The 27930-nt window shown below is 42.1% G+C and overlaps 1 protein-coding gene across 1 annotated transcript; it reads left to right on the top strand.

Moving 5' to 3' along the window:
* Nucleotides 1-139: 139 nt before the first annotated feature.
* On the top strand, nucleotides 140-27384 carry COQ2 (coenzyme Q2, polyprenyltransferase). The gene is given in 9 exon segments (XM_003898677.5): nucleotides 140-300; nucleotides 303-365; nucleotides 368-640; nucleotides 5907-6073; nucleotides 17559-17680; nucleotides 19016-19101; nucleotides 21225-21358; nucleotides 23436-23624; nucleotides 26844-27384. Coding segments are annotated over 9 exon segments (1260 nt in total). The 5' UTR covers nucleotides 140-239; the 3' UTR covers nucleotides 27009-27384.
* The last annotated feature ends 546 nt before the right edge of the window (nucleotides 27385-27930 follow it).

The following is a 27930-nucleotide window of genomic DNA, read 5'->3' as shown; positions in this document are numbered from 1 at the left end:
CCTCCGCTCGACTCTTTGGAACACTTATTCTATTTTATGGAATAAGGTGTTGCCCGATTCTATTTTTTGTTTGTTTCCTCAGAGACCCCTATTCTGCGTGTTGCCCGATAACAGAATCACAAAGTCAATCGAGATCGAGTTGTAAAAAATTACAACTACATTTGTCGTAATTTTTTTGCCTTTTGCCAACAGGAATTCCTTTTACATTAAGTATTCCTCCCTTACAGTAAGCGACCACGATGACCCCTTTTTCTCAAGTAAGGATGAGGAAAGCTTGTGTCCACGCCGCTTCCCAGCCTGGCGACTTGGATTGCATCCTGCGGATGCCACTGCGCATGCCCGCTGGGGAATGACGTCAATCCGAGCTCTCCCGGCCTCCCCAGCGCCATGCTGGGCTCGCGAGTCGCGGGGTTCGCGCGGGGCCTGCGATCTGTGGCACTGGCGTCGGTGCCGGGCTGGCGGGGCCGCTCCTTCGCCCTGGCGCGTGCGACCGGCGCGCCCCACGGTGGTGACTTGCAGCCCTCCGCCTGTCCCGGGCCGCGCGGGCGCCAGCTCAGCCTGTCCGCGGCGGCGGTGGTGAACTCCGCGCCCCGCCCCCTGCAGCCGTACTTGCGCCTCATGCGGTTGGACAAACCCATTGGTGAGTGCGGGCGGGCGGGCAGCCCGGGAATTTGCAAGTAGCAGCCTCCAACTCGGCTCCGCGGAGCTGTCCGCGGCGGCCGGCCCGGAAGTGATGGAAATGAGAGCATGAAAGCTTGGGCTTGGCTGCCGACTGCCGTGCGCCCAGGGGCGAGTCGCTTCGGGACACGCAGTCTGGACAGTCTCCTAAAGGACTCGACAGTTTCACGTCTGTCTGCATCCTGAGCACCTGAAGCGGGCAAGAAATTCTCTTTCCACAAATACTTGTTTAAATGGTGACTCAAGCGGAAGGTTCCGTTCTCGTGGCCCTCATTCATTTATTAGAATGTTTGATCCTCCCCGCAATCTTGTAAGGCCCACAAAGACAATAATTAAGACAGTTAAGACGCTGAGGAAACTAAGGCTCCTCGTCAGAGCCAGACTAGAAGAACTCTGTATTTTGATACTGAGTCGGAGCTCTTTTGCCTGTGTCACCCGTAAGGCAAAGATTTAATTCATTTGAACGCAGCAGAGACAGCGCTTACGGACTGCCTGTCAGCTCACAATCGCCCCCGACAGGAAGATTTCCCTGACTTTCCTATTTTAATTAACACCTACCAACCTCACTTTCTATCGCTTTATCCACAATTTTTCTTAATAGCACCACTAACCTTATGCTCTTATTGGTTGATTGGCTTCTCAAGTAGTGTTAAGTGAATTAATAAGTTCCTACTACATTGTCCGGCCATAGAGATAGAAAGAACTATGGAAACTCCTTGCTTTCAAGGAACTCTGGTCTAGTTGAAAAAGACTATTTGGTGAGCTAGAAAAATACAGATCAAATATGAGTGGTACAGATAGCAAGTGCTACAGGGAAAAAGAGAAATTGCTGTGGGTCCCTTGCTGGAAAGTTTCAAGAAGAAATTGTACTCCAAGGGACAAGTTGATTTTGCAAAGGAGAGAAGAGATCTTAGTGCGAGAAGTATTTTTGCAAAGAACCAAGGATGGGGTGTTAGAACACTACGATTATAAGCCTGACCTGGAACACCAAGTGGGTGTGGAAAATGGGAAACGAGACTAGACAAGAACGGGTCTGAAGAAGCTGGATAACGTGGAGGGAGAAGTGGAGGATGAACTCCAGCCAATCTAGATGATGACATTTGCCATTGCAGTGTATGGGGATGTATTCAAAGGCCTAGGTACATTCACTCCACTTTTGCCCATACAAGACCCAAATTAGGCCTTGCTTTTGGTATTCTAGATTTATGCACGACCTATTTGGGATTAGAGCACTAAGTTATAACAGTCAGCCATTAAAACATAAAAGCCCATTGAATGATAGGGACAGCCGTGACATCATTGGGAGGCTGTGTATGACCCCCATGCATTTTGGGGAGATTCATGTTCCAATCTGAAGCCTGACTATAATTCTGTTCTTGGAGTCTGTGGCATGGAGTGGCAGTGCAGGCTTATAGATGAACATCTGCCATTATTCCCATTTCCCCAGTTAAACCTCTGGCTTCTATCTTAGTGGCTGGACCTTCCGCCGTGTAACAGGAGGCAACAAAGGGGTTATGAACAAAACTCTGGCGCCAGACCTCTTGGATGTGAACCTCCACCCTGCTTATCTAGGGACCTTGGTTAAATTACTTCACCTCTCTGGGCATCCATTTATCATCTGTAAAATGAAGATACTATTAATGATAATGTGGACTTTGTGAGGTCATGAAAATTCATTAATATATGTTAAGTGCTTAGAACAGTGCCTGTCATAATATGTGCTGAAGAAACAGCCATTATTATCTTAGAAGTGGGGATGGAGAATATTGTACTTACAGATTGTATATGTTAGGAAGATACTAGCCTGCATGGTTTGGTTCTAAATAAGGTGATCATTACAGGATTTTTCAGAAAACTACATAGTACAATGTTAGAATTCATTTGAACCCCTAACACATGCCAGGAACAATAATTGACAGGAGTAGAATTCCAGGTTTGATAATTCTTTATTTAAATTCTTATTTTGTGGGGTAATTGTATGTTCATTGTTTTACTTTATTGAAGTTATAGCTTGTTACCTTCGTTGATCAATAGCAGGTTTCATTGTTTTTGAGAAGGCAATGGTTTCTTTCAAATGGGCCAAACTACCTTATTCCGGAAAGTTTCAGCAGGTGGCACTCTTTCCACCAAATTGGAAGTGTAATTTTTTGTTTTACCACATTTATGGGTGATGATGTCTTAAAGATCATCTGTCTTTGATCTGCTCATCACCCCTCAGAACTTGCTCATTTTATTTCATCTCCCATAGAGTTTCTTCTTTTTCTACAAGAAACATTTCTTTTTGCAATCTACTTGTCTCTTGTCTGTGCTACCTCTGCATCTTTCTTCACAGAAAAGTGTGGGGAATGAAAGTGTCATATGGAAGACAAAAAAATGTTGCGAAGAATCAGTAGGGACAAAAGAACAGGTGAAACTGAAGTGTATGGAGAGATTTAGGGTGTACAGAGTGACAGCATTGGACTTAGGACACAGACTGCAGCCAGACCATCTGGGTTGGAATACCACCTTGGCCACTTTTTACCTGTGTGGTCCTGGGCACAATTACTCCCTCTCCGCATCAGTTTCTGTATTTGTAAAATGGTTGTAATAAAAATAGTGCCTATCTCATAGGCTTGTTGTGAGAGTCAAAAGTGTTCTTTGAAACCACCTGGTACAATAAGGGCCATGTATCTGTTATTATTGTTATAACATCATCATTAATATTGTCATCTCATAACGACTCTTTGAGGTAGCTGTTCTCTTCCCTCATTTACAGATGAAATGAAGACTTAAGCCTTAAGATACTTTACTGTCTAGTGTCACTCAGCTTACAAGTGGCAGACATAGAACTGAGAAGTCTTATTTTCCCCTTCACTGTAGGAACCCATGTCATCTGTAGGGGAGCTCTGCAGATTCCTATCAGTAAGTGAATATGGTACTTTTAATACAGATTTTTGGCCAAGCGAGTTTTGTTCCTGATAGAAAACACTATAGGTGGTTACACGTCTTTCTGTCTAGAATTTTTTTCTTTTTAGTGGAACCTTTAGTTCTAATTGTACAGAAAATAATAGCTGTGAAGTGGTATTCTTTCTTCTCTAGCCTAGGAGGATAGGATCAGCTATTCCTCTGTCCCTTGTGAACTATACTCAGAGCTCCAGGGTAAAGAAAGTAGTTACATCTACTATGTTTTACTTAAACCACTCTGTTTATCTGTTTCCTCATCTGTAAGATAGGGTTATTAACAATACCTACTATGTAAGGTTGTTACTTGGGAGGCTGAGGCGGAAGTATTGCTTGAGCCTAGGAGTCAGAAGCTGTAGTGAACTATGATCTTGTTACTGCACTCCAGCCTCAGCACCAGAGCCAGACCCTATCTCTAATATAAATATATAAATAATTAAGTTTAATATAAAGATGTCATTGAAGATTAAATACGTTTAGACATATAAAGCATTTAGAACACTGCCTGACGCTTCATGAACACTCCGTACATGTTAACCATTGTTACTGTGGGGTGTACCAAGTATGAGTCTGTCCAGGACAACCTGAATTTAGGTCTGGACTGGCCATTTCTCAAGGTGTTAGCTTGAGGCTTCTCCTTAACTTTTTTTTCTGTTGTGGAAATGTAAGTCCCCTTTGGAAAAGACACTCTGATTCCTCTCTACCGCCTCCCAAAACTAGCTAACTAACTTGGACAGCTTTGTTTTATGCCTTTGAAGGACCCTGTTCTTGTCCTGTTGTTGGATTGATCTTTTATTGTTATTGCTTATTTAACTGCATTTCTTCCTTTTGATTTATGAGCTGCATGAAGGCAGAAGCCACCTCTGTCTTAGCCACCATTGTATTCCCAGTTCTTAGCACAGTTCTGGCACAGAGTATATGCCTCATCAATATGTATAAATGAATAAAGCTTAAACCTAGTGAAGCTTAAACATGATTCCAGGGACTTTAGTCATTTGACCATTTTTTCTTCGGGATCTGAACTTTCTTTAGCCCCAAATCCCTTTTCTCTTGTATCCCTCCATAGGGAAGGAAAGCTCAGAATGTATCTAATAGGCAGCATATCCAAACATCAGTTGAAAGACTTTCTTTTAGAAGTAGAATATTAAAGTTCATATTTGAAGTCTTTTATATAATCTATTTGTTTTTGTCTTAATTTCATCTAGTTTATTGGTTAAGTACTAAGAACTAACCCCATTTGTACTTGTAGCTGCAAAGTACTCAGTTCAAAATAACAAAAAATCTAACACTTATAATCCCAGCACTTTGGGAGGCTAAGGTGGGAAGATTACTTGAGGCCAAGAGTTTGGGACTAGCCTGAGCAACATAATTACCTGGGCGTGGTGGCTTGCACCTGTAGTTCTAGCTACTTGGGAGGCAGAGGCAGGAGGATCACTTGAACCCAGGAGTTTGAAGCCACAGTGAGCTACAATTATGCCATTGCACTCTGGCTTGGGTGACAGAGTGAGATGCTGTCTCAAAAAAAAGGTAAAAATTAAACTAGACCATCTTAGTGTATTGTACTAACAATAGTAAAGGAAATTTTTGCTACCTTTTTTGAGTAGGTCATGTGTGTATATGATACAATATTCAGGAGGTGCTAGAGTGTAGAGTGAAAGGCAAGTCTCTTACCCCTGTCTCCTGTCCACACAGTTCCCCTCCCTAGAAGCAACCAGTATTATCTGTTTCTGGTGTGTTCTTCCTGACATGGTCTGTGAGCATATTAACATTCGTGTATGAATGTTTTATATGTAGGTACATATATATATTTATATACATGTATAAACACACAATAAACAATTTTTAAGTTGTCCTTCACAAAGGTAGGGCCATTTTGTAACCTCATTAGAAATACATAAGAGTGTTCAACTCCCTAGAGTGCGTTGTCAGACATTGGGTTTTGCCAGTGATAGGTGAACATTTTTATCTCAATGTAGTTTTCATGTGGTTCTCAAAGTTGAGTATCTTTTCATACGTATAAGAGCCATTTGTATTTTTTATGTGAATTTTTATTATGTGTTTTGTCTAGTTTTTAATTAAACTGTTGATCTCTTTCTTCTCCGCATTCTGCATAGTAAGGAGTCCTTTGTGATTTGAGTTGCAAATTTATTCTCTCAGTTTTGTCTTTTTTTTTTTTTTTTTTTTTTTACTTATAGTGTCTTTATTTCTTTGGTATGTGGTGTTTAAACAAATGAAGACAGTTAACTGACTTAAATGTATACCTTTTTTGTCTTTTTATTTTTGCTTAGGAACCTGGCTGCTGTATTTACCATGTACCTGGAGCATTGGTTTGGCAGCTGAACCAGGTTGTTTTCCAGATTGGTACATGCTGTCCCTCTTTGGCACTGGAGCTATTCTGATGCGTGGAGCAGGCTGTACTATTAATGATATGTGGGACCAGGACTATGATAAAAAGGTAATTTCATCCTGAAAAGGAATAGAGAGGCTCTTCTCAATTCTGCAGAATAACATAGTGGTATCGCTTTTGAATGCCATATAAAGCAACAAGATCATTCAGTGACTACAGAAATCCAGCATAGAAAGTGCCAGGATCAGTTGAATAGCTGGTATTGCAAAGTGCAGAGTACAATACTTCCTTTCTCAACACAAGAGTAGCCCCAGGGGCAAGGTGTGTACTTTATTATTATAAAGTGAATTGAGAATTTGGAAGACTGAGGATGAGGGAGTTAAAGGTTAGGAGTGAAAGTGAAAAATCCATCCTGAACCTTCAAGTGTCCAAAGATCTGTCATCCCTTCCTTTGAGATGTATTTTAGAGCCCTAACTATTCTTACATAAATCAAGTGAATCAAGGCAGCCCTTGTTAGCGTTTCCTATAATTGTTTCTTTTAAAAACATAACTTTACCCATTTTTTCTCCTTAGAAAAATAATACATGCTTGTTCTGAAAAATGTAGACAATATAGAATTGCAACCAAGGAAAAGTGCAAGTTGTCCTTATCTCCTCCTCTTATCCCCTAGAGAAAACTTCTGTTAAGAGTTTGGTGCGGCCGGGCGCGGTGGCTCAAGCCTGTAATCCCAGCACTTTGGGAGGCCGAGACGGGCAGATCACGAGGTCAGGATATCGAGACCATCCTGGCTAACACGGTGAAACCCCGTCTCTACTAAGAAATACAAAAAAAAAAAGAGTTTGGTGCATTATTTTTCTCTGGATTTTTTTTGTACCTATTCTAATGCATGTGTATAATTATTTCCTTGTTCTTCAATAGAACAAGGAAATAAATAAAGGGGCCATCTTATTTGCCTTTTTATCTTAGCAAGTATGCCATAATTAGTACAAGATCATTAAATGCTTGAGTAAATAATCAATTGAAATTTGATTTTAAAAGAAACCCACATTGAATTATAAAAAGTGAATAATCTTACATAAACTTATATAAAGTTAATAATCACTCCTAGTTTGCCTTTTATGTAGTCTGATTTTTCCTTAAGCAAGGCATACCTATAATAATTTTTTGTTAATAGAATAGTGTTATGTGTGTGTGTGTGTGTGTGTGTATTTGAGACGGAGTTTCACTCTTGTTGCCCAGGCCTGGAGTGCAGTCGTGTGATCTCGGCTCACCACAACCTCCACCTCCCAGGTTTAAGCGATTCTCCTGCCTCAGCCTCCTGACTCGCTGGGATTTCAGGCATGCACCACCATGCCCGGCTAATTTTGTATTTTTAGTAGAGAGGGTGTTTCTCCATGTTGGTCAGGCTGGTCTTGAACTCCCGACCTCAAGTGATCCATCTGCCTGGGCCTCCCAAAGTGCTGAGATTACAGGTATGAGCCACCGCGCCTGGCCATTAATATATTTTTTAATTCAAAAGCATTTATTGGGTACTTGCTATGTGGAAGACCCAGTGGCAGGTTCTAGGATTGCATTGATGAAATACAACATTCTTGACATTCAGGGTTTAGTAATTATAATACAGCAAAAGTCTTTTGAGAATAGTATTCACCAGGGAACTCGCTGAAGACCACTTACCTCAACCTAAGGGAGAGGATTAGAGATAACTTTCTAGGCAGGGGTGACCTTTGAACTCTAAAAGAATAGGATGGCAAAAAAGAGTGGGCTAGAGGGTGAAGGTTTCTCTAGACAGAGGGAACAGCAGGTCCAGAGGCATGGCTGTGAGATGCGTATTTGTTTGATAACAGCAACTACATGGTCTGCGTGTGGCTGGAGGATATGGGGTATAGTAGAAGAGTGGCAGGAGCTGTATGGTAAAGCATTTCTCTGACACAATTGGGATGCCTTAATTTGCTAGGAGTGCACACTGTCCTTTTTTCTTTTTCTTTAAAAATGTTTTTGTTTTGATGGATTTAGGGGTACAGTTACAGTTGGGTTACATGGATATAGTGTGTAGTGGTGAAGTCTGGGCTTTTAGTGTACCCATATGTAGTATGACCTAATGGGTAGTATTTCATCCTCCGCTTCCCTCCCACCCTCCCACCTTTTGGAGTCTCCAGTGTCTATTATTCCACTCTGTATGTTTCTGTCTACCCCTTGTTTAACTCCCACTTATAAGTGAGAACATGTGGTTTTGACTTTGTTTCTGAGTCATTTCACTAATAATAATAGCCTCCAGTTCCATCCATGTTGCTTTTACAAATGACATGATTTTATTCTTTTTTATGGCCTTGTATTCCACGGTGTATATATACCACATTTTTTAATCTAGTCATCCATTGATGGACACTTCGGTTGATTCCACGACTTTGCTATTGTGAATAATGCTCTCATAAATGTACGAGTGCAGGTGTGTTTTTGGCAAAATGATTTCTTTTCCTTTGGGTCGATGCCCACTAGTGGGATTGTTGAATTAGTTGTTCTGTTTTTGGTTCTTGAGAAATCTTCATGCTTTTTTCCATAGAGATTGTACTAATTTACAGCCCCACCAACCATTTATAAGTGTTCCCCTTTCTCCACATCCTCACCAACGTCTGTTTTTTGACTTTCTAATAATAGCCATTCTGACTGGCATAGAAGATGGTATCTCATTGTGGTTTTAATTTGTATTTCTCTGATGATTAGTGATATCTGACTAAGTCCCCAAAAGGAAACACAACAGAAACAAAAATAGACAAATGAGACTTAATTAAACTAAAAAGCTTCTGCATAGCAAAAGAAATAATCAGCAGAGTAAACAGACCACCTACAGAATGGGAGAAAATATTTACAAACAATGCATCCAACAAAGGGCTAATGTCTAGAATCTACAAGGAGCTCAAACAACAAGAAAAAAATAACCCCATTAAAAAGTAGGCAATGCACATGAACAGACATTTTTCAAAAGAAGACATACAAGAAACCAACAAACATATGAGATACACACTTTCTTGATTTGGAGGTCCACACATCCCGGTCAGTTTTTATTCTGTACACTCTGTGAATGAGGCTTCTGGCATATATCACTTCAAGATAACTCTTGAACATGTTAATAGTAGTTCATCACTTAAAAAAATTTCTAGCTTAGTAAAAGCCTTCCAGAAAATGAAAAATAGTGCCATAAATTACTAACAGTTTATGAAGCATGGGTCTGTTTAGATAAGTGAACATTTGAGATTAAGTATTTGAAGCCAAACTGCAAAATTATAAATTGCTTTATCATCTTTAGTAGACAGACTCTCCCCTAAACGTTTACATCCCACACTTTTGACTAGAGTTAAAACTAATTACATAGATTTTGACTTCTGCTTCCAGGAAGATGGACTAGATGGAATAGATGTATTTTCCCTATTGTTTCCGCTAAGTATGACTAAAACCCCTGGACATTATACATAAAAAAAACATAAGAGGACTGTGGAGAAAAGGTGGCAGACTGGCCAGGGACCTCAGTACCCAAAGAATTTCCTAGATTTTGTGTTTCTTCATATATCCCAGACTTGGAACTGAAGAAGCCAGAAATCTGGAAATGTCATTGGGCACAGACAGGAAAAAAATAAAAATAAAAAGCCTACTGGGCAGGGACCAGTGGAAACCAGGTTGGGAACTTGAACTTGTAACCCCAGCTGGTAGCAATTAGGCAGCATCTCCCACCCCCTTCTTTTGCCAGAGCAGTGTCAAAAAAAGTCAACTGAAATGAAAGGTTTAACAAGTTCATAGTCTCACATGACATAATAATTTAAATGTCCAGGATTTAGTTAAGGAATCATTTAACATACCATCTAGAAAATCAACTTGAGTGAAAAGACAACGTTATGAACAACACTTTATATGGCAGATGTTAGGATTTTTTGAGATCGCGAGTCTTTCTGTCACTACCCAGGTTGAGTGCAGTGGCCGGATCTCAGCTCACCTGCAAGCCTCACTCCCGGTTCATGCTATCTCTGCCTCAGCCTCCTGAAAGGAAGGAGCTTGGACTGAGAGATGCCACCAACGCCCTGCTGAGTTTTGTATTTAGAGACTGTTTCACCTGTGGTTAGCCAGGGATGGTCGTCCTTCAACCCCGGACCGTGATCCCTGTCTCTGCCTCCCCAAAGTGCTGGGATACATAGGTTTGAGCCACCGCCCGCTAATTTCTTAGAAAGATTTTAAAGCAGCAGCTTGCAATATGCTCAGAGCAATTACAAACATGCTTGAAACAAATGAAAATACCACCTCTCAGCAAAGAAATAGGAAATATAAAGGAGAAACCTAAATGAAATGTTATGCCCAGATCATGACCCCTTGTGCAAAGAAGACCACCAGAGTCCAGAGTCAAAGCCAAGCTGTAGGATCTTTACTGTAAGTTCAACTTGGTCCCTTCCTCTTTGTTGGTATACAAGAGGGCCCCCAACAATGCGGAAGGCTCGCTTTTATATAGTCCAGTAGGAACAAAGAAATTTTCGGGCTCCTCATGCCTTAGTAGCTCGGAACTGCTGTCTCCCCACAGAGACCTCCAGGTGGTGTTTATACTGGGCTCAGGGAGTTTGAGAGATATAAGTACAGGGTGGGATGGGAGGATGGGATGTCTGTGCTAGGCTCAGCGGAGCCCTGCCGAGTGCAGCCCAGCCCAGCTCCTTCATTCCCCTCTTCAGGTATCTTTAGAGCCAATCTGGGTCTAAGTGGCCCTGACTTTGCCTGCCTGCAGCTGGTGGTATTGGGCTCTGGAGGACCATGAGTTGTAATGTGTCAATCTATCTCTCTAATAAATTGTAAAATTTGCCATCAACACAAGGTCCCACGGTAAGCAGAAATAGTAGACTTAGTAGGTCCAAGGAAGGGGCTAACAGAGAAAACACATAGAGGAATCTCCACGCCATTCCAGAAGAAGAAACCTGTCGTGTTTACTTCAGTGCTTTTAACTCTATGAATCCTGCTGGACCCGTCCTACAAGTCCCGATTCATTTATGTAGAAACAATGTCTTCTTTAGAAATATACAATTTACTCACCTTTTTCTGCAGTGAGAGGTCTAGGGCTCTCCCGGGTTCTCAAGTGCTGCCCGAGCTAGGGGACTTGAGCTGCCGCTGAAGGAGGCAAGTGACTCAGCCTAATTCTCCATAGCAAACGCAAATTCATATTGGTACAACTTGTTACTTTCTACAGGGTGACCAGGCCTCCCCAGTCCGGCCGAACATGATGCGTGAGGGAGATTCCCAATGAGGGGGAGAAATATGGTCCAAGGTCTTGGTCTAGGGTCTGGGTGAATAAATACACTGAACCAAAGCTACCGTATATCCTGGGTAGGAACCGGCCAGCAGCTAGTAGAGTCAACCCGGGAACTAATGGGATAGGAGACACAGCAGGTTGTTAACAGAGGGACTAGGTGGAGTTTTAGATAAGGTTCCATTTACACCAGAAGAATATGCCCGATGGAGCCCCTTAAGGTGATATTAGGGCAGTGGATGCTAAGAGGCTGGAGAACGTTCCTGAGAAACAGCAGGGAAACTTCTCCCATTCAACAGTGAAAGGCACGCTCAGGATAGAGCACACCAGAGGTTTCGAGTTGTTAGCTTGGGGTGAGAGTGACCCCATGGCAGAGGTGGACAGCAGTTAGCGGGACGCCTCTAGAGAGCGGGAGCAAAAGACAGAAAGCAGCCAGACAGGCTATGAAGTCCTGTGGTTAGCAAGTTCTAGTCCTTCGGCTAACTTTAACCAGGAGAAAGGACGAGTCTTGTGGTGCTGGTCTGTTTTCCTGTCGCTGGATTCCCGCGGACCAGTGGCAGCATTTGCACTAGGCCCTCAGCCAAGCAGAGCACAGAGGTGACTGCTAGGCCATGGGGGTGGAGGAGGGGAGCATATCTCGCTACAGGCTGGTCCAGCGGGAGTTCCAGGGTCTCTGACATCCACAAGGGCGTGAAAGTCTCCATCCCGCCTACGCATGGAAGGCCAACAGTCTAACTGTTTCCTCTCCCAATAACGGGTTCATGGATGTTACACAAGGTAAGGATAGCCGGCATTTTGGTGCCACTCAATAGTGTTACAATTATATTTAGTCTGATCAAACCCCCAAAAAAAAAAAAAAAAAAAAAGCATTGTCATAGGTTTGGCTTATTGAAACCAGCAAAACTGGTAGACTATTGTTGCACCGAGGAAGGGCAATCAGCACTGGCCAATACCTTTTCCGGCTTAAGAAAGCTGCCCAGGGTGGAAGGTTCGAAGCCAGAATCTCCAGACAAGGGATTATGAGCTGGTTTTGTGATTTCCCAGCGCCAATTAGGCTACTAACGTGAGGTTGACTGCCCACCGGTTGCTTGAAATAGGAGTTGCTTCAAGAGCGGGTGAGTTTCGTGCTGTTCAGTTTCGTCCACAGTCCGCCGCCGGCCCGGTGCTTTATTGCCGCCTTTGGATTGGTCCCAGAAGATCGGAGGCTGGTCTACCGGCTCTTGACGCGTGCGGATCCACGTACGCGATGCCTTCTACCTTCAGGCTGCGGGTGTGTGCTCATAGTACCCGGAGTGGTCCTTCCACTGGGTTCTAGGGTCTCTTGTCGGTGTCGCTGACTAGGACCCGGCAGTCTCCGGCTGGTACGTGGATGGGTGTCGGGCGGGGACCGTCTCATATAGTTCCTTCAGCTTGGGCCGATTTCTGATGAATTTTCTGCAAGGTTTGTAGGGAAAAAAACAAGAGTTCAGAGATATTTTCTGTTTCCAGACTTGAGCAGATCATCTTGTGGCTTAAACTAAGGGGTGGGGGTCTAAGCAGCACATAATTTGTATAAGCAAGGTCAGTCAAAGGGTGCTACGGGCCCGAAATCAGAGCCGTGTTAGGGGAGAAGGACCACCAACAATGGCCCCAGTCAATTTAGTTAAGGTCTCTTTTAAGGTCCCATTCATTCTCTCACCTGTCCTGTTCCAGCCCAAGCTAATGTAGTTTCCAATTGCTCATGATGGAAGCCAAATCCTGACTTTTCATCTTAGCTTACTTAAGGTCGCCCATTGTCTGACCCATTCGGGAAGCTGCATACCTGGGGAGGTTTCAGATTTTCTTTGTTGCCAACCTGAGTAGCTTCTCTCTGGTGGGAATGTCAGTCCACCCTGAAAGTATTCACCAAAGACAAGTAAGTACCAATACCCATATTTTCCGGCTTTTATCTCAGTAAAATCTCCACTTTCCGCAACACCGGGCCTGGTTCCCGGGAATTTCTGTTCCCTGCAGCCTGGGATCAGTAGTATGCTGTTAAGCTGGGCAGACTTTGCAACTTGTCACGACAAGCTGCTGGCCATCTCTCGCCACGTCTGAATCTAGAGCCGCCTGATCAGGTCTGGTCATCATCCCACCAGCAGGTTCGTGGATGTGTTCTAACACTCTTGTTGTCCAATTTTTCTGGTGGTGATGGTTTTAATGCTTAGTATCAGTCCACGCCCATTCTTGATCTTGTTTCAGGGAAGTTTGTCAATCCACTGGAGATCCTCCTGCCTAGCTCACTCCAGCAGTGCAGTCCCGGGGCCCGGTCAGGGAGCTGGAGTGGGCGGAGTTGGCTGGGAGTTTCAGCCACCTTCTCGTGCAGTTTGGTCCTCAAAGTTGCCTTGGAGCAGTTGGGGTAGTTAGCTCTCTGATGCCCTGCAATGCACAAATGGCCGAACTTTCTGGCCTCTGCTAGGGCTGCAGTTAGCAGGGCTAGGGATTTCTTGCTTGTTTTTTATCTTTCCTTCAGTCAGCCAGTAACCCCGCCTCCCTGTAGTCATTCCATGTATAGGTCAGGCAAAGCATATATCGGCCGCCCAGGCATACCGCCAGCTTTTCCCCGCCTCTAAGGTAAGAGCTTGGGTGAGACATCAGTTCGGCCTTCTGGGCTGATGTCTTGCAATCACCCAGATTTTAGTTCTCGAAGTCGCCGTCGCCCAGCGCATTCTGGCCCTTCGATGCGAAGTTACCCGTATCAGTGAACCAGACGAGGTCGGCGCGGCCAGGAAGCGTGGTCCCGCAGTTCTTTAACCCGGCGGCAACTGAGCGGTGCCCCGGTAGTCGGGAAGGTGCCCAGGTCCCGCTTTCGCGAAGCAAAAGCCCACCAGTGGTTAGCCTCGCAGTAGGCACATTGGTCTTTTTTCAGATTATCATGCCTGGGGCTTCTAGGTTGGGTGTACTCTGGATGTTTTTTTTTTTTTTTTTTCTGTACTACTGCTGCCAGGACCTGTTCAGTGGCCTTAGTCTGGCTTTTTTCTGGAGTATTCTAGAAAGATAAAACCTGGCTGGCTATCTGAAGGAGGTCCTGAATTCCCGCTTTCCTCCAAAGCTCTTCTTTCTAATTTTGAGTTTTCTACTATCTGGGGCTGCCTGATTTCCCTGAGCCCTGATCTGTAGTGTACTGCCTGAGCTTCCATTAATCTTTGCTAGGTGGTTGGCTCTGTGTCTCTTCCCTATGAATAGAATATACTTTGGCTGCAATTTATGGGAGCCATGAAAGGAAGCAGCCCTGAATTAATTAGAGTTCATGAGAAGGTGTGTAGCTGCCCCTACCTTCTGCCTGCAGTTGTAGTTCCACTGCCTGCTCTCAGAGGAAAGGTCACATGAGTGAGGTCGGGTTACAGGTCGGTTGACCTGCCGTCCTGTTCCAGCTTTCTAGCTTCTATCTGTATTCTCAGCCTTCCATGGTAAACAAGATTTGAGGAGCTAAGCTGATAATCATCCCAAGTGGGCTGGTGGGTTAACATGACACTATCCAGTAAAAGCCGCTGTAAATTTTAAGCTGTTCACAGAAAAACCTAGAAAGACCCCAAGGCTTTCTAAAGGTACAGATCATTGGTGGAGAACTGCTAAATTGGAGCCTTGGGGATTCCTGTGTCATCTATGTCCATTTGCACTATTGGCGTTAGCGGCGTTCGCGCAGCCTTCAGGAACTGGCCTACTTCGGTTCTTCAAAGTATTTTTCGCGGTTCCGGAAGTGCCGCCGCTCCCTCCTCCTCGGGCTTGTTCTCCCTTTATTCTTCACCGCCTTCCGTCCGTAACCCCGATCCATTCTTTGGTGCCCTGTTCATTCATATTTCTCGTCATCCTGTCCTTTCTTCACACCCCAAATTTTTCTGTCTTCATCCCTCTACCGGCCTGCCGCCCTTTTCCATTTCCTTTCACTTTTCTTCGGTCACTTTCCTCTCCATCTCACTTTTCTCTTCCGGCGAACGGTTAACCGCTGAAATCCGCTATTGGAGTCTGGACTGGCCGGAGGGTACAGACCGAGTTGAGTCTGGGGATCGTCGAAGTGCTGGAACCGGGAGCCGAAGTGTGGCACCGGAAGCGGCACGAAGAGCTGCCCGGAAGTGTGGCCGGAAGTGCAGCCGAACCGGAGCCGGGCGCCTGGAAGTTGGTGGAGCCCGGGACCGGGCAGATTCGGACCAAGAAGCTGGGCACTCGGGACCGGGCCGATCCACTGCACGCGGCCACACTGGAGACCGGGCCGATTCTGCATCGTACGCGCACCAGAGACCGGGAACAGATCTAGACGACGCGCACACCCGGAGACCGGGTCGATTCAGTTGCTGTTCGGATCGCTCCCCGCAACTCTGATCGCACTTAAATCAGGAAGAGAGCTAGGACGCCTCCCACTGGTCTCCACTGGTCGGCCCTATAGGCTCACAGACTGTGCCAGCTCTCAGTTTCCAGACCTCGCGAAGTCACAGATTCAGATCGTGAACAGACACAGATACAGACAGACAAACGGAGACGAAGCCAGCTCACCTATCAGTAGATCTATCTCGATCCTCATGACTAGGGTCTGGCAGGGCTTGGGGAATCCCGGACGAACCCCCAGATGCTATGCCCAGACTGCTTGTTCCCCAAAGACACCACCAGAGTCCGGTGAGTCAGCTAAGCTACAGGGATCTTACTGCAGCCGAACTTGGTCCCTCCTTTACACAGTGCATACAAGAGGGCCCCCCAAATAGTCATGAAGCTGCCTGCTTTTGTGTCCAAAGCTGCAGGGGAACAAAGCAGCCCTTTTCGTTCCCTGGCCAGTAGCGCCTTGAACGGCTGTCTCCTTATCAGAGACTTTCCAGGTGGTGTTTATACTGGCTCAGGGAGTTTGAGATATATGGTGGTGGGATGGGAGGATGGGATGCCTGTGCTAGCTCAGAGTTTTGAGCCCGGGCTGAGGAATGGCCTTCAGCTCCTTCAGAAATTTTATAACTGAAAGATAATAATAATTGTAATAATAATTCAGTGGATGGGGCCCCACAGCAGAATGGAGGGGACAGAAGGAATCGAAGAATCAGATAGAATAATAGAAATGACACCATCTGGAAAACAGGAAAAATAGACTGGAAAATTAAGCATCCTTGACTATAAATAAATGATCTAATATTCATTTCATATGAGTCTTGGAAAAGCAGGAGAAAGGAAGTTAGCTTGAAAATTGAAGAAGACAGTCAAAGCCCCAAATTTAAAGCAGTGACTGCTCACATATTTAAGAAGGGTGAGCAACCTCCAGACACCGATAAACACACACAGAATCCTCACCTCAATACACACTATAATCAAACTTCTGAAAACTAAAGAAATTATGAAATCTTGAAAGCCAGAGAAATACTTAAAAGCACAACCATAAGAGGAAAATTGAATTTTGCACTCACTTCAACAAATTTTTATCTGTTAAGGACCCCTGTTAAGAAGATTGCAAGGCTGGATCTGCGCTCTTGCCAATCCTACTAATTTTGGGGAGGTCAGAGGCAGTATGGATCACTTGAGGTCAGAGTTCAAACCAGCTTTCTCTCAATAATATATGAAACCTTGTCTTTACTAAAAATACAAAAATTAGTCGGCATTTTGTGGTGGGATGCCTGTAATCCCAGCTACTGGCTTCATAGAGAACGCTTGAAACCTGGGAGGCAGAGGTTGCAGTGAGCTGAGATTGTGCCAGTTCAGAATATTTTAGGCTTTCTCTGAGGGAAATTGAACATGTTATAGCCAAAATAGCCGATAAGGAAGCTGTTTTTGTCTCTTTATTTATTTATTTATTTATTTATTTTATTTGACATGCATGTCACCTTATGCTGGAGTTTGGTGTGATTTACACTCACTGCAGTTTCATAACCTCCTAGGTTAAGAATCCTCCTGCTCTCAGCCTCCCAATAGCTGGGGCCGCAGCATCACCATACTCATTAATTTTATTTTATTTTATTTTATTTTATTTTATTTTATTTTATTTTATTTTATTTTGTAGAGACAGCACCTCCCTATGTTGCCTAGGCTGGTCTTGCACTCATGGCCTCAAACAATCCTCCCACCTCAGCCTCCCAAAGTGCTGGGATTACAGGCTTGAGCCACACTGCACCCAGCCAGGAATTTCCTTTGTTTGTTTAGAGATGGGGATGGGAGAAAAGAGAATTAGTGGTGGGAATTTTTAGTTCTTTTCAAAGCTGTTTTAAAATGTTGATTTCTCTCTTCATTCATATTTGTGCCCACCATGGGCCAGTCTCTTCACTAAATGTTTAAGTAAATGATTGAGTCATTACATGAAGTTCAGGTATCTGTTTTTATGTTTTAAGGTTACAAGAACAGCCAGTCGTCCAATAGCCGCCGGAGACATTTCAACTTTTCAGTCCTTTGTTTTTCTCGGGGGACAGCTAACCTTGGCACTGGGTGTTCTTCTGTGTCTGAATTACTACAGGTATATTAAACATGTTTCCCACATCATGTATAAAACCTCTCCTTTGAAATGGAGAAAGTAGGAATAAAATGAAATATCTTTATCACAAAGTTGTTCATTTGCTACTTATCAAGCAACTGTAAGTTAGCAAGTGTAAGTAACTCACCACACATTTTTAAATCTGCTTCAAGAATGCTTTCAGCCAAAGGAGTTAAGAAATGAACATTTAATTTGTTTTGAACCACCTTCAGTATTTGTACTACTTTCCCTAAGTGACACAAAGCAATTTCATAGGTTTTCTAAGTGCGTGCGTGGATGTGTGTGTATACAGCCACACATATGTGTATAATTTTATTTATGCTGACAGTATCTATAAAGTAGACTTAAAGCAGAAGTGATTGTACTCATTTTGCAAAAAGAGGAACTATGTCTTTCCCAGGGTGGTGTTACTAATCAATGACTGAAGAAAGAAGTGGGAGGACTCATTCCTATATCTCTTAAATGAGACAAAACGAAACTTGTGTGTATCAGATTGCTATTTACAAAGTACTTCAATGCCAGAGAAGAAAGACAAAAAGAGTTACTTTATATAGAGACTAGACTTAGTTTTGCATGCCTTGCCCTGATAGCATCAATTACATGAAAATACCTTTGGAAGGTTATTTCTGGAAGGGGTAGTGTTAGATAAACTTTGAGGTCCTAAGAACATCTTATTTCATCACATTTTCACAGGTGTTTCCTTTTTTCTAGAAAAGTAACACTGCATCATGCATATAAGGAGGGATATCTTGACTCTAATTATTAGTTAGGACATCTCAGTTTATTAGATGCCTTAATATTTGCAAACAGTTCAGAGAGGCAGTAACATTTGGTAGTTAACATTTGGTGGTGGATAGGTTGGACTCTGGAGCCAGACTACCTTAGGTTTGAATCTGGGCTCTGCTATGACTAGCTATATAACAATTAGCAAACTACTTAGTTTCTTTGTGCTTCAGTTTTCCCATCTGCCAAAAAGGAAGAGCATAAACATTCATATTATAATACCTGCCTTTTGGAGTCATTGTGAAGATTATAATGAATTAACAAATGTGATTCACTTAGAATAGTCCCTAATACATGAAAGTACTATATGTGTTAGCTATTATTTTGTTTGGTTGTTTTGTAACATTTAAAGTAGTTTTCAACTCATCCTTTATAATAGGGAAAGTCAAAGTCTAGGAAGATAACCTACATAAAATATAATTTAAGATAAAATATATTTTCCAATTAGTATTACTTATGTCGTTGTCTTAAAGTATTTTGTGGTTTCTAAGAGGTAGTGGTAATAATCACTTTAATTGTTTTTCCTCTTTTCAGTATAGCTCTGGGAGCAGGATCCTTACTTCTCGTCACCACCTACCCACTAATGAAAAGAATTACGTACTGGCCTCAACTAGCCTTGGGTAAGCTTAAAATAACTCTAAGTATTTCCTTTGATACCTGCAAACTACATGTTTATGGAGAGATAGGTAGATAGATAGGTAAAGATGAAATGACAAATCAGTCATGTGATTTTCCTAACCAATAGTAGATTTTCACATTTTAAAGGAGAGCAGTTGGCTATTTTTATTAGCTAAGAAATCTTGCATGTTTATTAGGGTTATCATCATCATCATCATTATTTTTTCCTCTCCTCTCTCCCCCTCTCCTCCCCTCCCCTCCCCTCTCCTCTCCTCTCCTCTCCCCTCTTCTTCTCTGAGACAGGGTCTTGATCTGTTGCCCAGGCTGGAGTGCAGTGGCACGATCTCAGCCTACTGCAACCTTGACCTCCCAAGCTCAAGTGATCCTCCCACCTCAGCCTCCTGGAATAGCTAGGATTACAGGCATTCACAACCCTGCCTGGCTAGTTTTTGTATTTTTTTTGTTGAGACAGGGTTTCGCCATGTTGTCCAGGCTGGTCTCAAACGCCTGAACTCAAGCGATCTGCCTGCCTTGGCTTCCCAAAGTGCTGGGATTACAGGTGTGTACCATCGCGCCTGGCCATCATTGCTTTCTGAAATGTTGTTTTAAAAATCTCGGTATGTCATGAAAAAATGTTTAATCTAGATGCCCTGAAGAATTTGGGGAATGGGGTAGGAAGCACTCTGTGGCAGGAAAACAAGGGTTAAAGTGTATGTGATAGCTTAGACAGCTCCTGTTCTGTGAAGCCTCTCAGGAAGAAGTTAGACAGTCTCTTCTGGGCTACCGTAGGATTCTAATCCGGCACTTAACTCATTTCAACAGCATTAATTCAACCAAGAATATGTTGAGAGCCTCCTGTGGTCTCCAGTTAATGAATTGTGGCCCAGCATTTAGCATAGCACTTGGCACAGTGTAGGTACTGAATACATACTTGTTGTTGAAAAAAAAAGGAAGATAGTAAGGTAAGCCAGTATCAGAATCTGTTGCAAAAACGTCTATTCCCAGACTTTTCTATTCCTAGAATATTCCTAGAATGACTCTAGTTCTTTGAATCATTTTTTTCAGTAAATGAAAGAACTAAAAGCAACTCAGGAAACTGATGTGAGCCTGATTTGCGGGGAAGTTGTGGTAGAATATTTATCTTTTTCTAAGATCCTCTCATTGAATGTTCTCTTTATTAAATTTGAAATTATATTCTCAATATAAGCATTTCCTATCTGTAAGATAATATTAAGAAGCTGGTATATTTACTCCAAACATTTATTGAACCCCTACATTTACTTTGTGCCAGGAATTGCAGCAGGTACTGGGAAAATAAAAATGACTAAAACACACTGACCATCTTTAAGGAGCTGGAGATGGAGATGACAGATCAACAGGTCATTGCAGTACAACGTGGCAGGCAGGAGCGCTACGGGACCACAAAGGAGAGGCACTTAATCAGTTAAGGAGGGGACATGAGTGGAAATAGGTAATATAGGAGGAGAAAAGGGGTTTCTGAGAAAAGGTATCTGAGACACATTGAGTTTAAGGTACATGAGCAACTTGCAGGCAGAGAAGTCCAGCAGACGGTTCAGTATGCAGTCTGGAGCTTAGGAGAGTGATCAGGCTTGCAGGTGGAGATTTGAGAGCTGTCAACCTGTAGGTGTTTGTTTACAGTCCTCAGAGATGATGCCCTTGTGGAATAAATCAGTGTTCCTATGTGTATTCTTGTTTCTGTAGCTGGTAGGGGAGGCAGAGTGGTAACAGAAAGAACATGGGTTTTTGAGTCAGATAGATCTAAGTTCAGATCCCAGCATCTACTGTTATTGATAGTGCCACGCACCATACTAGGTGGGATAAATCTTCTCTTTAAACCTACTATTTACTTAATTAGGGGATATTATTCTTTTTATTAGCTCTGTTACTTTAGTTATTAACCTCTCTAAGCCTGTTTTCTTTTTTGTAAAAGGGAGCTAATAATTACCACCGAGGGTTGAAAGGGTTTAAGGAAGGAACCCACAGAAAGCAGCACACACTGAGTCTGATACCCAGGAGCACTGAACGCGCTCCGATGCCACTCCTTCCCTTTAGGATTCTAAAGTACGTATAGACTTTCCCCCTTTTTGTGTTTTGCTAATTGTAGGCTTGACATTTAATTGGGGAGCATTACTTGGATGGTCTGCTATCAAGGGTTCCTGTGATCCATCTGTTTGCCTGCCTCTTTATTTTTCTGGAGTTATGTGGACACTAATATATGATACTATTTATGCCCATCAGGTAAAGAAATTATCTTTTTCTTAACTTTGGTTTAGTTGTTGCTGTTTTTAAAGAACCAAATTAAGGAGAAAACCTTTTTTCTTAAATTTGTTGTTGTTTTTTAAGAACCGAATTAAGGAGGAAGAATTTTTTTTCTAAAAAGAAGGTCATTCACAGTTCCATGGCTCCAACAAAATATTTTTTTAATGTTTATGTGTGTTTACCAAAATTCAACTCATTTATTTTATTTACAAGCAATTAAGTAGTATTTACTATATGTCAGGCACTGTTTTAAGTACTTTACAAACTTAATCCCCCAACAGCCTTCGAGGAAAGTACTGAAACATTAACCTCACTTAACAGAAGAGGAAACATGTGAAGAAGTATTTGTCATGTCAGACAGTTAGTGGGTGGCAGAACTATGATTCAAGCCCAGTGTTCAGACACTGCTTTTAACCACTACATTCTCCTGTCCCTCTAATCGTTGAATTATGCAAGTTTTGTACTTGGTGTAGATAGTGAACATTTTCCTATATTTTTACCAATTCTTTGTCATTGTCGCTTTAAGACTGTGGACTATGAGATAGTCTATGCCCCAATTTAACATGCCATAAATTTGATGTGCCATAATTGAAACAAATTTAACAGTTTCTCTATTTTGACTACTTAAGTTGTTTGAGTTTTCACAATTATAAGTAATATTGTTCTAATCATTAATACTTCTTGAATAGGAGTTTTTCAGTTAAATTTTTACAAGTGGTATTATTGACGTAAAGGATTATATGCATTTTTATAGCTTTTGATTTTGCCTTTTTGATAAATTCAATTCTAAAAACTCATTTTTTTCTTTTACATTTATAAACTTTCCCCCAGCTTTATATGAGGAGTAATTGACAAATAAAATTATGCACATCCAAGGTATACAGTGTGATGATTTGATAGTACATGTTCTGAGAATACATTTATGAACTTTTCAAAAAAGTTTTTCTCAGTAGTTTTCTGAAATATGATTATGTATTCTCAACCATTTACTTGAAGAATATGTCTGGATTTCATCCTGTTTTCTTCCACTAAACCTCCTATGCCCCGCTACATTTGTAGTATCTTGAAAAGGCAGATCTGTAATCAGCCTTACTTCCAAAGTGAAACTTGACTTACGGTTAGAAGAGATGCCTGTACTTTTTGCAGTAAGGTCTGGAACCAGTGTTTAGGATACCGGTACTCCAATTAGATTAACAACTTCAGGAAAACACCACATACTCATTGGCACTTTTGTGGTTCACATAATTACAGACAGTTTGCACCCTGAAGGCGATTGTAGTATGAAAGGAAAAACAGAAACATCCACAGTCATTGTTATTTGGATTTGGGCCCCAAAGGGAAGCCTGTCAGGTTGCTGTCTGCCTGTAGGTCAGTGCAGAGAGTTCAGCATGCAGCCACTGATCTCACGTGACCATCATTATTTACAACAGTATATGAAGATGCTTACAAGTAAACTTACTGGGAGAAACCAGGCAGCTACATGTGGTTATATCATCAAGACCTAGCTCTACCTAAACAGGATTTGATAGAAAAGGCAAGGGATCGATTGGGCTTGAAGTGGAAAATGAGTGGATGTGGTTAGGTGGTAAGTGAGCATTTTTCTACATCTGTGACTTTTGCAAGATTGAAACTAAAATGTACGGGAGATTATTGGGATTTGAGACCTCTGAGGTAGAGAGGAGCTATGGGAAGAATTAGAGCTGAATTGTAATCCTAACACTGTAAAAATATAGTTAAGAGTCATTATAGGATTATAACAAATACAATGATGTATAGAAATGAAGCTGGATGGTGATTTTAGCAGTGGTATTTAACTTTGATTGACCTGCACATTCATTACTGATCAGCCTGTTTCTGAGTTACTGTCATCTTTCACCGCTTATGGTATATCTGCATGTTCTTTAAAAGACAATTTCTTCTGAAAGTAGTTAGTGGTAATTGGTTGCACAACCTTGTGAATATACTAAAAAACACTAAATCTGATACTTCGAAATGTGAATTTTATGGTGTGTGAACTAAATCTCAAAAAACAGTTTATTTTTCTTTCTGATATTAGGACAAAAGAGATGATGTTTTGATTGGTCTTAAGTCCACGGCTCTGCGGTTTGGAGAAAACACCAAGCTGTGGCTCAGCGGCTTCAGTGTTGCAATGCTGGGGGCGCTGAGCCTAGTGGGTGTGAACAGTGGTCAGACTGCTCCCTACTACGCTGCCCTGGGTGCTGTAGGAGCCCATCTGACTCACCAGGTTTGACCTTTTTCTTATTTGTCCCTCATATTTCCTTAGTATAAATTATAAAAATTATTTAAACAGTATGCCCTCTGTGTTTACCTGGCAAGGAACTTCTTAAACAACTACTTGGCTTGTACTACCTTTAACAGAGCCCCCTGCCCTCTGGCCTCAACTTATAAGAAAGCTAGCTATAGTATTTTATTTTATTTTTAAACTTTTTTTTTGAAACAGGGTTGTCCAGGCTGGAGCGCAATGATGCAATCACAGCTCACTGCAACCTCTAACTCCTGGGCTGAAGTGATCCTCCCACCTCAGCATCCTGGGTAGCTGGGACTACAGTCATGCACCACCATGCCTGGCTAATTTTTTTTATTTTTTGTAGAAATGGGGTCTTAAGATTTTGCCCAGGCTGGCTGGTCTTAAACTCCTGGCTTCAAGCAGTCTTCCTGCCCTGATCTCCCAAAAGTGCTGGGATTACCAGTGTGAGCTACCAACCCCAGCCAAGCTATATTATTTAAAAAAAAATAATACAGGTCTAAATCCAAATTTTCCCCTCTGATTTTCCTGGAATTACTTCTGAATTCATGGTTGGAAAAATTTCGGTAATATCTGAAGCTTGTGGTTTGAGTTGAATTACTCTAAAAGCAAACTGACAGATAAAGCTTTAAAAAAAAACTGGGTTTCTAGTGATGGTTAGTAGACTAATTATTCATAAATTTGGTTTCTGCTGGCATAAAGACCAAGGCCAGATAAGACAGGAAATGCAGAACATGTCAAAGTTCTGCCAGTAGAGAGCAGGAAGCTGTCATTTCAGGATATTCACCCACACCACATCCCCTACCTGTCACAAACTTATGTTGAGAATCTACATTGTTGACTTGTAAAATGAATGAACTAAATCTAATTTTGATTAAATCACTTGCTAATAAATTGACTATATTTTTATATCAATGTTATTGTTATTTTCATTAAACAGAATCAAAAAGGTATTCATGGTAGATCACCTGAGGTCAGGAGTTTGACCAGCCTGGCCAACATGAACATGGCAAAACCCCATCTCTACTAAAAATACAAAAGTTAGCCGGGCATGGTGGCAGGCACCTGTAACCCCAGCTACTCAGGAGGCTGAGGCAGGAGAATGGCTTGAACCCAGGAGGCAGAGGTTCCAGTGAGCCAAGATCATGCCACTGTACTCTAGCCTCAGCGACAGAGCAAGACTCCCTCTCAAAAAAAAAAAAAAAAAGGGTATTCATGAAGCTATATTTAGATGACTGATTTTATACAGATTATTGCCAGTTACTAGCAGTGTAGGCAAGACTTACATAACATGGTATGAAGGAAATCAGAATCTGATGTCTATAAAGTAAACCATATGCTGTGTCCCCTCCACTGTTTTCCTCACTGTGAAAACTAAAATGTGAATTGGTGACTTTCCAGGATGTCGCTATTTTTCCCTTCAGAATTTCTCAGCATCCCTTTTTGGTCGTAGCTCAGTTCCATGAGGACTGACATTGTCATTTGATTGTCTGGTCTGGATAATGGGTATAGGTTAATATTTAAACACCTGAATATTAAATAGTACAGGAAGGCAAAAATTATTAAGACAAATCACAAATATTATAAGAAATACTCGGCCAGGCACAGTGGCTCACGCCTATAATCCCAACACTTTGGGAGGCCGAGGTGGGCAGATCACTTGAAGTCAGCAGTTCAAAATCAGCCTGGCCAACATAGATAAACCCTGTCTCTAGTAATAATACAAAAATTAGCTGGGCATGGTGTTGTGCACCTGTAATTCCAGCCACTCGATAGGCCGAGGGAGAAGAATCACTTGAACCTGGGAGGCAGAGGTAACAGTGAGCCAAGATGGTGCCACTGCATTCCAGCCTGGGTGACAGAAGGAAACTGTCTCAAAGGAAGAAAAAAAAAATACTTGGAGCCCACTTTATATTTTAAATTGCATTTATGGTCCTCTGTCCAGTTTTTTGTTGTTGTTGTTGTTATTTTTTGTTTTGAAACAGTCTTCCCTCTGTCACTCGGGCTGGAGTGAAGTGGTACGATCTTGGCTCAGTACAGCCTCCACCGCCTCCTGGTTTCAAGCAATTCTTGTGCCTCAGCCTCCTTAGTAGCTGGGACCACAGGCACACACCATCATGCCCAGCTCATTTTTGTATTTTTTTAGTAGAGACGGGGTTTCGCCATGTTGGCCAGACTGGTCTCGAACTCTTGGCCTTAAGTGATCCACCCACCTCAGCCTCCCAAAGTGCTGGGATTACAGGCATGAGCCACCACGCCTGGCCTCTCTGTCCAGTTTTCGATACAGTGTTTAGAGATGGTCATAGCTATCTTCTAGTATTTAAAGATAAAGGAAATCATGATGATTGTAAGTCTGCAGACCACATAATAAAGAATAGTCCCCCATGCCTAAGGAGGATAGGAACATACATGAGACTTCCTTAGTGTTATTTGCAGGGCTAGCATGGGGAAAAAGGAGTATGCTTGTTCTAGATTACTAGCAACAAATTTAGGTCTCTAGCTCCCCTCCTCTAAATGTAGGTCCCTGAACAGGAGAGATTTAGAAATGTGGGAGGGCATTTTTGGTTATCATAATAAACTAGGAGAGGTGACTATAGGGATGATGGCCAGATACAGTCAATATCTTGTGCTGCACCAGATTACTCTGCATCATAGAGAGTTGTCCTGCCCAAATGGTACTTGTTCTCCATTGAGAAACTTTGCTCCAGACACTAAAACCACAACTGGAGGGTAGGAGTTGCAGGGAGACGGATTTTAGATCAGTTAGTATAAGGAAGAACTTTCTAAATAGTTAGAACTAAAATTAGTATGGGTTGCCTCACAAGCATTCATGCAGCCCTCAACTGAAAGTTCTTAGGAAACAGCTTGGATGATTCCAACTGAAAAATATGGTAAATTTTTCTTTTTCTTTTTCTTGTTTTTGAGATAGAGTCTCACTCTCTCACCCAGGCTAGGAGGGTGCAGTAGGGTGATCACGGCTTATTGCAGCCTTCACCTCTTGGCCTCAAGCAATCCTCCCACCTCAGCCTCTTGAGTAGCTGGGACTACAAGCATGTGCCACCATGCCCAGCTAATTTTTTATCTTTTGTATTTGTATTTTTTGTATTTATTGTTTCCTCCTCTGTGTTAACATGTTTATTTGTGATGACCCAAAGTCCAGAGTAGGTATTAAAACAACTTTGTGTTCCTCTCTTGCAGATTTACACTCTAGACATCCACAGACCTGAGGACTGTTGGAATAAATTTATCTCCAACCGAACACTGGGACTAATAGTTTTTTTAGGGATTGTCCTCGGGAATTTGTGGAAAGAAAAGAAGACAGACAAAACAAAGAAGAGTATAGAGAATAAAATAGAAAATTAATGAATGAAATTTTTCTAGGAATTATTAAAACATTTTTTTCAAAATATAATTAGATTTGAATATAAAATCTGATACAATATGTTAAAGAATTAAGAACCTGAAGATTTAGAACATATTTACCTGGATTTTAATTCAATTATTTGCTAGCAAAATTCCACCGTGTCACAGAAACCAGGGACTGTTCAGGATTTGAGATGGCCTTGAGTATTTTACTTGATACATTCTTCTGCCCATTATAATTCTCACCTGAAGTTATGAGGATTGTACAAGTTTTGGCACTTTAGAAAAAGCCTGATGTGGGTCTTTCGTAAATGAATGTCTCTATAAGAAAATGGACTCTTTTTTAAGGGAAAAATAAAAGCTGCTGTGGAAAGTTGGGGCTTATTGTTCTTTATTGTGACCTTTAGTCACTGCCAAAAACTGTAATTTAGGAAACCAATTCTGTTTTTTTATGTTTTAGGATAATTTAAATAAGCAAATAGAAGTATTTAGCTGTTATAGCCACACGTACCACTGTTTACCAACCCTGACTTTTATTTGGGAGATTTGGTCTTTTATGTGCAGTCACAGTGACCAGAACAAACAAGTAGGCAGTCACCAGAGACTACCTTGATTTTCTGTCTATATCTTTTTTATCTTATCCCATTATAGTTTATAGGATAGTGATACTTAAATGTTTACTGTTTTTTCCCTTACCTACCCTCACTTTCAGAATGTTCTCAACACAGAAGCCAGAGTAATTCTCTTAAAACCTAAGTAAGGTCATGTCATTCCTCTCCCCAGAACCCTCCAGGATCTCCCTAGGTCACTCAGTACAAAACAAAAGTCCTACCACCTGCCAGGTCCTCCGTGATCTGGCCTCGTGTCTGACTTCTCACACTCACACCTGCAGCCCCACTGGCCTCACTGTTCCTTAATCAGG

Source organism: Papio anubis, chromosome 3 (genome assembly GCF_008728515.1).
Source record: "Papio anubis isolate 15944 chromosome 3, Panubis1.0, whole genome shotgun sequence".
NCBI classification, from domain to species: Eukaryota; Metazoa; Chordata; class Mammalia; order Primates; family Cercopithecidae; genus Papio; species Papio anubis.
The sequence above is the reverse complement of the archived record's forward strand: the minus strand, read 5'-3'. Positions and strand labels throughout refer to the sequence as shown.